Source organism: Ylistrum balloti, unplaced genomic scaffold (genome assembly GCF_031769215.1).
Source record: "Ylistrum balloti isolate Yb309-2 unplaced genomic scaffold, AGI_CSIRO_Ybal_v1 Utg370790, whole genome shotgun sequence".
Taxonomy (NCBI): Eukaryota; Metazoa; Mollusca; class Bivalvia; order Pectinida; family Pectinidae; genus Ylistrum; species Ylistrum balloti.
The window spans coordinates 762,253-774,012 of NW_026782461.1; the positions used below are offsets into that span (position 1 = coordinate 762,253).

At 33.9% G+C, this 11,760-nt stretch overlaps 1 protein-coding gene across 1 annotated transcript in view; it reads left to right on the forward strand.

Moving 5' to 3' along the window:
* The first annotated feature begins 337 nt into the window (after positions 1–337).
* Positions 338–11,760, forward strand: part of LOC132558429 (histone deacetylase 6-like) — a 30,510-nt gene continuing 19,087 nt past the window's right edge. The window contains exons 1-8 of the mRNA XM_060222996.1: positions 338–449; positions 1,083–1,280; positions 1,748–1,782; positions 6,993–7,134; positions 8,833–8,970; positions 9,959–10,030; positions 11,124–11,149; positions 11,498–11,602. Of these exons, the coding sequence (XP_060078979.1) occupies positions 408–449; positions 1,083–1,280; positions 1,748–1,782; positions 6,993–7,134; positions 8,833–8,970; positions 9,959–10,030; positions 11,124–11,149; positions 11,498–11,602 (758 nt within the window). The 5' untranslated portion in view covers positions 338–407. The remainder of the gene's footprint in view (positions 450–1,082; positions 1,281–1,747; positions 1,783–6,992; positions 7,135–8,832; positions 8,971–9,958; positions 10,031–11,123; positions 11,150–11,497; positions 11,603–11,760) is intronic.

Consider the following 11,760-nt stretch of genomic DNA (forward strand, 5'->3'; position numbering starts at 1 on the left):
TTACCAGCACCTGGGCGCTATCTCTTAATCAAGGACGGTCGTCTAAATGTATGATTTATTTGGGAAAGCATTATAATGAGATAATATGTCCTCTTGGTAGTATGTTCCTGGCTGACAGAAGAAGAATACGGTCACTTAAAAAATCAAATTTGCCTTAATGGAAGGATTTTAACTGATAAATAAAGGAAAAGAATCCTGTTCCTGTAAAGTTTGAAATATCAGAAATTATTTTGTGATAATGAATATATAATAGATTCATTAATTGTCAATCTGTTGATTATCAAGTAACAAAAATATTTCATGTCAGATTTTTATTTTTTAATTTCAGAAATCTGAACAACTGATCCGTTTAGCTCACTGTAAAATTCACACTTTGAAATTCCTCTGAAACTATTGCAAGTCTGAGTATGGATGACAAAGGAACTGACGAGACCGAAGTTGAGATACCAGTAAGTCACTGATCTTTTTCATTGATTAAATTACTTGTGTTACATTGAATTTCAGAATTCATTGTTTGTTCTGTTAGGGTTATCTATTGTAGACTAATTTCTTTTTTTTTGGCCTTGAGTTTATTTATACTTTCAGTTCTTCTGTTCAACTTCATATATATACCTAATATCTGATTACATTAACAAAATTCTTTTACCTGGTTTGAAGTACATGAGATGATTCTGAATCTGTTGTGCTTCCATTTCCATCATATTTTGTCTGCCATCCATAACAACACATCACAGCTGAATTTAACCAAATTTTGATGTTGTATAGTTTTCTTAGCCTCTAGTCATAAAACGTTCTACATTCGTATAACAGAGGTCATTATTTATTTCAATGCCTCCGCTCAGATTTGAACCCAGGACCTCTTTGCTGACTAGTCTTACGCTCAACTGATTGAGCTAATACGAAGCTCTCTCAAGTCTAGTGATATATTGTGACTAATATTTTACCTGGGTTAAACATATCTAACTGAACTGAATGATCGTGGCTGTCTATGGTGCAGAGGTCATAGACCAGACATACTTGTTAACTAAACATTCAGTAGCTATATACAAAAAAATGATACAATGTTTGATATGTCATTACAGACTGAGGGACTTAGTGCGCACTCAGCACATGTCATTCATCGTGAGCGACTGGAGAGAGTGAAGCGTCAGGGTAGAGAGAGAAGAAAACAGGAAGAAAAGAGGAAAAAAGAGGAACAAAAGAAGAATCTAGAGAACCCTGAATCCTCGGAGAGTGATGATGAGGATGATGCTTATTTGATAGAACAGCTTACTAAAATGGTTAATATCTTGTATTTTGAAACATTTCCTTCATTCTGCTGGTGATTATATCGTTTATATAAATACTGACATATGTAAACCTGGTTCTATCGGCTCAGTCATGATGTTTTCACAATGACATTTAGCTAGAGGAGAGATGATAGTTTGGTTAATGATAAATTAGTTAGGATGAAGCTTGATCAAGTTTGCGAAAAGCAATGACCTTGACCTATGTCAAAGGTCACAATGGTTAAATTTGTTTCTCTCAGAATACCATTATTGCCAATTTGCCTTGTGTTTGTTCATTTACTTAATGAATTGTATACCTAATTTTTTAAGTTTGTCAAATGAATTTTGAAAAATTTAATATATACCCGGTGAGTGTTTCAGGCCCATTGGGTCTCTTATTCTGTTAAATATTACAAGCTATTATCTAATAGGATTGATGTAATATGACCTTAATTTTTGGAAAATTCTTTATCTTTAAGGGTATTACTGTGAATAAACCAGAGCCTCCTGAAGGGTGAGTAACATTTTATATCCCCATTTAGATTTTATTGGAAAATCCTCGAGATCTGATTGGTTTAAAACACAGTATGTAGGAAGCATTGCATCTACATGTTCTCTTAGGGGTAAGGGAGGTGGGTGGGGGGAGTTTATAGTCCTGACAAATGATTCTTAGCAGTAATTTAGTGAATGAGGTGTAAGTCATGTTTGGAGGCTTTACATGTCATATGACATCATATTTTATTCTTTTCATCTCCTGTGAGACAATAGGCTTTTGTTGTCTGCTTTAATTTGGCAAAAACACTGTCTCAGTTACTGACAAAGAAACACAGCCAGCTGGAGTTAATCAAAGGAGACATGAAGTAAATTTATATTGCTGAATTGTAGACATAAAATTTGTGAAGAGAAAAAATACAGATGATCTATGATTATAATGATGTCACTCTTCAAATGAAGGGAGATTTGTATGACTGCTAGTTGTGTTGTTGCTGCTGTTAAATAAATTAAGATATAATGAATCAAAGATGGATGATGTTGAATTGGGAGTCATGTTACCATAGACCAAGAACTGTGTAATCAAATGACTTTCTCTATTTTTACTAGGGAATCACTTCTCCCTGTGGGGACTGAGTTATCTATAAATATTGGCATGATATTACATGTCATTTGTGTAACACATTTTCCAGCTTCAGAACAGAGTTTAATTGGTGTTTTACAAATAAAACTCTTCAGAATAAAGAAAGACAGATTAAAAGGCAAAGTGATTTCTGAAAATAAACAATGTGTATTTTTGGATTTGTGTTTTTCTAAACATTATGAAGACAGCCTCATCATTGACCTTATACAATATCTTGTGGGAGTTATGTCCCTTTAAACACCATGTCTGGTCATTGTTTTGTGTACATCGGCACCCAAATTTGTCAGATTTTGTGACTACCCCAGAAGTTAGATGACTGTTTTGTACTGACATTGTGTCTTTTGTCTATCATATTAAGAGTTATTGCCCTTTATTGAATTTTGATATAGTTCTGTCCATTATTGGTCTTTGGAATGAGGAGTTTGCAAACTGAATGTCGAGTCGTGTGTCAATACCTGTCATTTGACTCCTGTATACAGAGTTATGTCCCTTTGTCATGCCTTTACTTGGGTTTTAGAAGTTCACACTTTAGTTAAATGTTAGATGCCCTGGTATATGTTAGTTTGTTCCTCCCATGCAGGCTTAGACATATAAAGCCCTTTATTTTTCTTGTAAACATATTGAATTCAGTTTAAATGTTTTATTTTCAGTTAAGTAATTTTCATTTTGCATAAAAGTTTGTCTAAACAATGATTAAACTGGTTAGTAGATTGTCTACCTTGCTCAATCTTTTGAAGTCATCTGGTATGAAGTATTCCCTCTCACTTTGTCTCAATACTGTGCTTTGCCTTTTTTTCTCATTTTTCTATACTACGTTTTGCAAATTAGACTGACCATGACCAAGTATTATGATTTGAAATTAGGAATAGGGAGGAGGCAGATTCTTCTGGGGCCGGGGAGGTAGGGGCCAAAAAGGTTAATTCTGTCTGATGTTGCACACAAATTCTATAGTGTATTTGATTGATGTTGACTGTTTTAAGTAGAAAACATCTGAAATTCTTACTCAGCACAACTGACTCTGATAAAGGGCAGGGGCAGAAATAGGGAATTGAGGCCATATTGTTTAATATATATAATATATAGAAATAAATATCAGCAATGGTACCTCTTTGTAGGATCGGGATTAACATAAATCAGGCGCCAGTCTACATGAATTGTTCAATGTTTTATTTATACATTGATATAAAGGACAAGATTGCAACTTAGACCATGTTTAATCTACACTTTGATGTAGACTAATACGATCTGTTACCTGTAACTGAGCGCGATCAGGGTATCTCAGTCGACGGCTAAGATCCTGTAATATAATCCCAACTGAGGCATTAGGCGAGGTTAGGATGTTACAGGATCTTCTTAGTCCGAGACCGAGATACCCGGTGCTCGCTCAGTTACAGGTAATAGATTTTTTTCCCCCAAATCTACTACTCGAAAAGTTATTTAATATTTCATCAAAGTTTGGAGTATCGTGTGGATGCCTCAAACTACACACACAGCCTCTTCACTTTTAAACAACGTTTGGATATTGCTGCGTTAACAATGTTGGCCGTACTTACAAAAAATACAACACATTTTACAGTGAAGATCTTATTTCATCCACAACATCAGAAATCTTAACATCAAAAAATACACAAAACAGATCATATAAAGCAGATAGTACATTTTGCACCGATTTATATGTACCTACAAGTGGATTAATACACTGATGCGTAAACATTTTTGAGAAAACACTCGTAAGGGTACTAGACAGATCGGGCGAGACAGAAAAATGTAATATTATGTATTACATGGGATATCCCTGTCTTAGGTGTAAGACAGTTATCTTGGACTTCTGGGAAAGTTTTAAAGTAAAGCATTCTGTCTACATCGCACAATGGTAATTGATTAACATCCTCCAAATGCATTCTGAATTTGTAGATTTAGCAAGTTGTTGGTGTGATATATATATAATATATCATGAATGGTCCATGAAGTATGTGTTAAAATTGATGATATTTAGTTCTATTATTTTATAACATGGTTACACTACATAAAATGATAAAATGATAAGGCCACACTGATGTGAGTGGTGAAAAAATGAAACTGTGCCTTAGCTGTTTTTCATGGGAAAAAACATATTTATCTTTCACTTACAAGAACAGGGATGTGTACCTGTGTGATATAGAGAAATATTGTTCTGAACTAGCTAGAATGGGTAATACTCTTGTTTTCAAACCAGTAAATAAATGTGAAGTAGTTGATATGAAAAAGCACTTTGTACAGCTGTATCAAAGCCCTTTATGGTACCATCTGTGGACCTAGTCAAAGGGAAAACATTTGTTTATAATAATTGTAAACTACCCTATAATTTTCCCAGTGACAGGTAGGATGTTTGCTTGTTTCACTTTGTAAAGACCATTTTCACCTGAACAGGTAAAGTAATAAGACCTATTCACCCTTATTAGTGAAGGTTGGAATTCTAGGTTAATACCAGCTTCCTGTTCCCAGATTTTACCTGAAGTTATCATTACTCTTATCTATCGCCTGTTGAGGTAACTATGTGACAGTCTTAGGGATCTGATCAATTTAGAAATAACCAGGTTTCTATGAAGGTACTTGATATCAAATCATTGATAAGTACTGTGACATACACGGAAACTATTAAAGAAACTTCGTCTGTTAAAGGATGTTATAAAAAAAAACTGCTTTTAAAGTAAAGATGTGAATTAACTACAAGAAATAGTCTTCAGGATATATGTTGCCTAAAACATTTGTACCTGTTTTGATGATAAGTGTTTGGCTTTTAGTTTAAAATGTTCTCAAAAATTTATTTAACATGATATTAAAAACTTATTCCCAGTATATTGTGTTTAAGAGTTATCACTCTTCAAAGCTTTTAACTAATATTTTTAAGTACTAGTTCAGAATGGCCCCTAGTCTGAGTCTGTCCTCATGAAAAACTTTATTTTTAATTACTTTGCACTTGAAATTTAATTCTGATGAAATGATTTCATTGAATTTTTTGGCATGGATCAGATGTTAATATTTCATGCGGAACCATAACAATTAAGAAATTAAACATAGCTAATATTAGAGTGTTTCAAATTCATTTGATAAAAATTCCATGTATTTTCAATCCTTTATGACAGTTCAACCACAGTAAAAGTAACTTTAATATCAAAATTCTCATTTCAACCAAGTGATTTTTCTATGTCTTTATAATAAGTAAACTCCAAAAAAATCTTACAAAATTTTGATGACAAATATGTCTTTGTGAACACCTGTTTTCAAAATATTATGTCAAATATATTGTTTGTCTGGTAACCGTTAAAGCCATCATTATTCTCTGGTGACAGAAATTCCATTTTTACCTTGTTGAAGAGACAACATCTCGCAACAAATACTGACAATCTGTATTAACTAGCTAACCTTTCAGCAGGATGTTGGGAGGGACAAAACGTAATATGTTATCAGTAAACTGCCTAGTCTTCTATTTACTCAAGATATTGCATGCATGATAATATTATTTGCTGAAAAGTCCTTGGCCGGTAATAATGACCTTTGCTCTTAAAATAGTTGGATATCATTTCTGTTCTTGACACTTTACACAAGGAGGGTTCACATGTGGGGATAATTGCTTATCAGCCATAAATTTCCCTGTCTCTGTTACGCATGCTATCTGCTTGACATTTTTTTGAGAAGTGACTACATACCACATAAAATTCGTTACAGGAAAAGTTCCCCTCATACTGACATTGGAACTGAGTTTTCTTTTCTTGTTCATTTCAAAATTATCAAAAATATTCTTGGAAAATTGTTTTAGTGAGAGTGGACAACGAAGTTCAATATACCGATTGTTAAAAGTCCGAAGAGTTGTGCAGTAGTCGTTTTAGGGATTTTTTATTTCACTTTCGAAAAAAAAAAATCCAAATTCTCAATGGGATATGCTATACATTCCATGTTGGAGAAAATGTCTGGAGATCCTTTACAGATGACCAGCAATTGTGATATTGTGGCGTTGCTGCTTGGAACTCTTGACCAGTGTATTTCCAATGGTCAGACTCTCTCATCATTGTAAAAAAATTTATGTCATTATAATTAGAATATCAACCAGTAATCGCCATGTGGAAAAAGTTATCCAAACTTGCTTCAAGCGTATTGACCTTTGTGAAAAGCTGGTTTTGGGAATGGCCTGACCAATTAAGGTATCTCACAGACAGGGTGTGATCTATAGTTTTGTTTAAGTGTTACTAATGGCTTTTAACCTCATCATTGGAATGATCCTACGTTTATCTTCATTTCAGCTTAGTATAAATATTTATAGACACACTGAATTATTTGTAATTGATTTAAAATCAATATACATGTAATACAAGGGACTGATTGTATATTTTGATTTAAGTACTTGGAAAATTGAACAAAAAATTATTTAAATGTTTTGTAGTAAAACTTCAAAGCAGTTACATTTCTGTTTCTGTACATATAAGGATGCAATATGATGTCTACTTTTGTAAAAAAAAAATAAAACATTTTTTTTTATATATATCATAATTAATCTTGTGTTCTAGTGTTAGATGTATTTTAGTTTTTGACAAATGTTTTGATTTTTACAGTTCTGGTCTTGTGTACGATGATAGAATGGCCACATTCCACTGTTTATGGGATCCAGCCTTCGCGGAGAAACCTGAACGAATAACAGAGGCATTTGCTCGATGCTCCGAGCTCAGACTTGTAGAAAGATGCATGAGAATTGAGGTAAATTGTATATGTGTAGCATTAAATATGAAGCCATGTAAAATTATGTCATATTTTTTTTTTTTTTTTGCTAACTTCCGAAACTCACAGTTTTTTGAGGTAGATTTTCATAAGAATAAAACTGAAAGAACTGATCGCAAATTGCATCCTTAATACTCCAGGGGTTAATCTCACTATCACTTTCTGCACCCAGGGAACATTCCATAAGAAAACTGAAGGTGCTACACCTTGCAGATAAGAGAAGACTAGTTTGATCCTTTAATGTACATCAAACAAATCTCGAGGTCGCATAAGAGGATGTTTTTGTGGGTATGAAGTTAGGTGTTGCTCATTTGCAATCTTCAAAGGAGCATATCAGTCTGTGATTGGTCAGTTTTAAGGTCACTTGAGACAAATTCTCATGGTGACCTATTGCTATCACCTTCATCCGGCGTCTTGCATCATGCGTCTGTAAACAATTTAATATTTGCCACTTTTTCTCAAAAACTCCTGATCCGAAGTCAATGAAATTTTGCAGAAACCTTTCCTAGCCTAAGATAAACCAAAAATGTGAATTATACAGTCCCCACACCACAGGGGCCTGAGGAGCAAGGCCAAAATGGGACATATTGACTTAAATTTCCTTGTGGGGAGGGGTATAGTTTATTATAGTATGTACATGTATAGAAAAGATAGATTTATGAGCATAATTTGTTTAATTTCCATTGAAAATATTTCAAACAAGGTTGAATTATGAGTGAAGGATGACAGCTTGATGGTATGCTATGTCCAAATTGATCCTGACTGACCCCAAAAGGGCTGATGAATGGGGCCAAAAGGGGTCAAATTGACTTAGATTTAAAAAAAAAGTCTTCTTCTCAACACCCAGATATGGTAGAATCAAATGCTCTTCATGGATGGAAGCATCTTAAGGTGCTTGATCAAAATTGTGAATTTCGTGGCCCCAGGGTTTCACATTTCTCCATGATAAGGAGGTAAATTCTGTTTATATAGGAAAAATATATTTTTGAGCATAATTTGTTTAATTCTTCTCAACACCCAGGTGTGGTAGAATCAAATGCTCTTCATGAATGGAAACATGGAAGTTGCTTTAATTATCAAAATTGGTCTCACATTTCTTCCTGGGGAAGAAATTGTTTTTTAACTTTACTGTAATTTTCATAGAAGATTAGCATTTTTGAACAAAACGTTGGTTATCTCCCACAGGAAATATCTTTGTAAGATTTATAAGTATAGGATGACAGTTTTACTGGCTTCATTGTCACAATTTCTGTTTCATGACACTTGATAACTTCCTTTTAACCTTTATAGTCAATATAGTCTCAGGTGACTGTCAAGGCCACTAGGCCTCTTGTCATTCACCTGAAACCTGCTCCAGACCAGTCAAATTACTTTGCCTTCTGTTTTACCATGGAATATTCCAGGGGTGCAGAGAGCAATTATAACCCCTTGACTAGGTAGGATGGTTCCATGAGTGTAGGGGAAAAGGTGATTGTAACCTTGGGTGTGTGGGGGATTCCCAAATAGACAAAAATGTTCATGAGAATGATAGAAATAAAAGAATGTGACTGTTTTTTCCTGAAATTTTAAATAATGACGTAATAACAAAAAAAAAAAAAAAAAACCAAAAAAACAAAAACAAACAAACAAACAAAATTGTTATTTGTATTTTAAGTCATTTGCTGTTTGTTATAACAGGCCCAGTATGGAACAGAGGACCAAGTGTTACTTCTTCACACAGAAGCTCATTTGGAAAAATTGAAAGAAACTGTGGACATGTCTAGAGAGGCACTTAAGAAACTTTCAGCTAAATATGACTCGATATACTTACACCAGGTATGTAACTACAGTATTTGTTCTAATATAGGCCCTTCCCCTACCCACTTCTGTCCACCAGTATGTACCAAAACAGTTTTCTGGAAGTTTTTTTTATTAGGTTTGGAGAGAAATAATTTAAATCTAGTGTGTTGCTTCAAACAACGCAGTTACAAATCAAAATCCATTCCTAATAAAAAAAAAAAAAAAAAAAAAACTCAAAATTTTGCATCTAGTCTATTGTTATGTTGAGAAATAATGACTCAAAATTTGGTGTTTGGCTTTAAACTACAGGATAACAGATGGAGTTTCAATCCAAGTAAAAAAATCCAAATTCAAATGTGGAGTTATTGCCCCTGACACTTTGAATATTGTGCAAGATTGCAGTTTTCAGAAAATTTTATTGTAATGCTTAAAGATACTGACTTGAAATTTGGTCTGCGGCTTCAAACTACATAGTTACAGATGGAGATTGAATCTTGGTCAAATCCAAAGTTAGGTGGAGTTATAAAATACCATTTAAAGTGGAGTTAATGGCTCTTTGCATTTTTCTGTGATGGTCAGAGATTATGACGTCCAGTTTAGTGTATGGTTTCAATATACAGAGTCACAGATGTAGTTTGAGTCCCTGTCGAAAAATCCAATTTCAGTTTTATAGACTTTTCTCTGTCACAGATAGAAATTGGGCAATATCAAAAAATTTTGTCCACTGGTCCCATTCTCCTGTTTGCTATTGGCCTATGTTTGTAATTAATTTTTGTTTAAAAAATCCTCGTTGCCCCACCAGGGATGATTAAAATCCTTGACATGGACCTCTCCTGTGAGATATGTCAGTAAGTGAGCTGGGGTGATAGGACATTCATAACATACCAAGATTTCTAGGGGTTTTTTTTTTTGGAATTGATATCTTTTATTTTTCAAATAATCTTAATTTGAATCAAATTGAAATCAATTTTCCTCAGCTGGTATAACAAGAAGATTCTTTGTCAATGTTATTATTACACTCTAGGCGACATACGAAGCCTCCCTGCTGGCTCTGGGAAGCACTGTGGAGCTGATGGAACAAATTCTTAAGAAAAAGGTATGTAGGTCAGAGGTGTAGGTTGACAATTTATCTGAAATTATGTAGGTCAGAGGTGTAGGTTGACAATTTATCTGAAATTATGTAGGTCAGAGGTGTAGGTTGACAATTTATCTGAAATTATGTAGGTCAGAGGTGTAGGTTGACAATTTATCTGAAATTATGTAGGTCAGAGGTGTAGGTTGACAATTTATCTGAAATTATGTAGGTCAGAGGTGTAGGTTGACAATTTATCTGAAATTATGTAGGTCAGAGGTGTAGGTTGACAATTTGTCTGAAATTATGAAGGTTAGAGGTGTAGGTTGACAATTTGTCTGAAATTATGTAGGTCAGAGGTGTAGGTTGACAATTTGTCTGAAATTATGTAGGTCAGAGGTGTAGGTTGACAATTTGTCTGAAATTATGTAGGTCAGAGGTGTAGGTTGACAATTTATCTGAAATTATGTAGGTCAGAGGTGTAGGTTGACAATTTATCTGAAATTATGTAGGTCAGAGGTGTAGGTTGACAATTTATCTGAAATTATGTAGGTCAGAGGTGTAGGTTGACAATTTATCTGAAATTATGTAGGTCAGAGGTGTAGGTTGACAATTTGTCTGAAATTATGTAGGTCAGAGGTGTAGGTTGACAATTTGTCTGAAATTATGTAGGTCAGAGGTGTAGGTTACAATTAATTTCGATTTATGTAGGTATGTTTATAATTGACCGCAGATTATATAGGTCACAGGTGTAGATAAACAAGTAATTTCCAGTTAAGTATGTTTAAGGTGTAGGTTTACAATTTATCAAAAAGGCTTTATAATATTAATTGATGAAGTTTACGTTTCATGCTTAAGTTTTACAAAGTGCCCATTAAGTTGATGTTTTCTGTATTTAAGGTGAGAAATGGACTGGCTATCATTAGGTAAGTAGCCAATCATTACATCTTTAGCTAATTATATTGAAATTATTGTTCTTGGTGAAACACTAGTGAATTTATGTTTAGGTGTAGGTTGATTATTTACAAAGAAGGCTTTATAATATTACAATTGATAAATACGTTTCATGCTTAAGTTTTACAAAGTGCCCATTAAGTTGATGTTTTCTGTATTTAAGGTGAGAAATGGACTGGCTATCATTAGGTAAGTAGCCAATCATGACATCTTTAGCTAATTATATTGAAATTATTGTTCTTGGTGAAATGTTTTGAATTTATGTTTAGCCTCCAGAAGTCATCATGATTAATTACTGAAGAAAACTCTTAAACCTTACAACTTATAAATAGGTTTGATGGTTGGTGAACAGAAGAAGGAAGCAGTCCTTCATTAAACAAGGCAAATGATGGAATGAATTTTCTCCATCTTCTTAGCATAGTTGTATTGGTCATTTCTGTATATGTAATTTTAGCACTCTCTGTTAATAATATCATTTTTTGTATGTTGTAGTTTCTTATCATGTTTAATTAAATGTTTTGTTTTCGACTTGTTTAGGCCTCCAGGTCATCATGCTATGACTGAAGAGTTCTGTGGCTACTGTTTCATTAACCAAGTGGCTATTGCTGCCAAGCATGCAGTAGATAATCTCGGACTAAAAAGGTAAGGTACTCTCAGGCTTCTAGGTCCAAACTCTGAGAAAAGTACCATTCTCTCAAACACTTAGTCCAAAATTTAGGAGTGAAAAGGTAAGGTACTCTCATGCTTCTAGGTCCAAACTCTGAGAAAAGTACCATTCTCTCAAGCACTTTGTCCAAAAA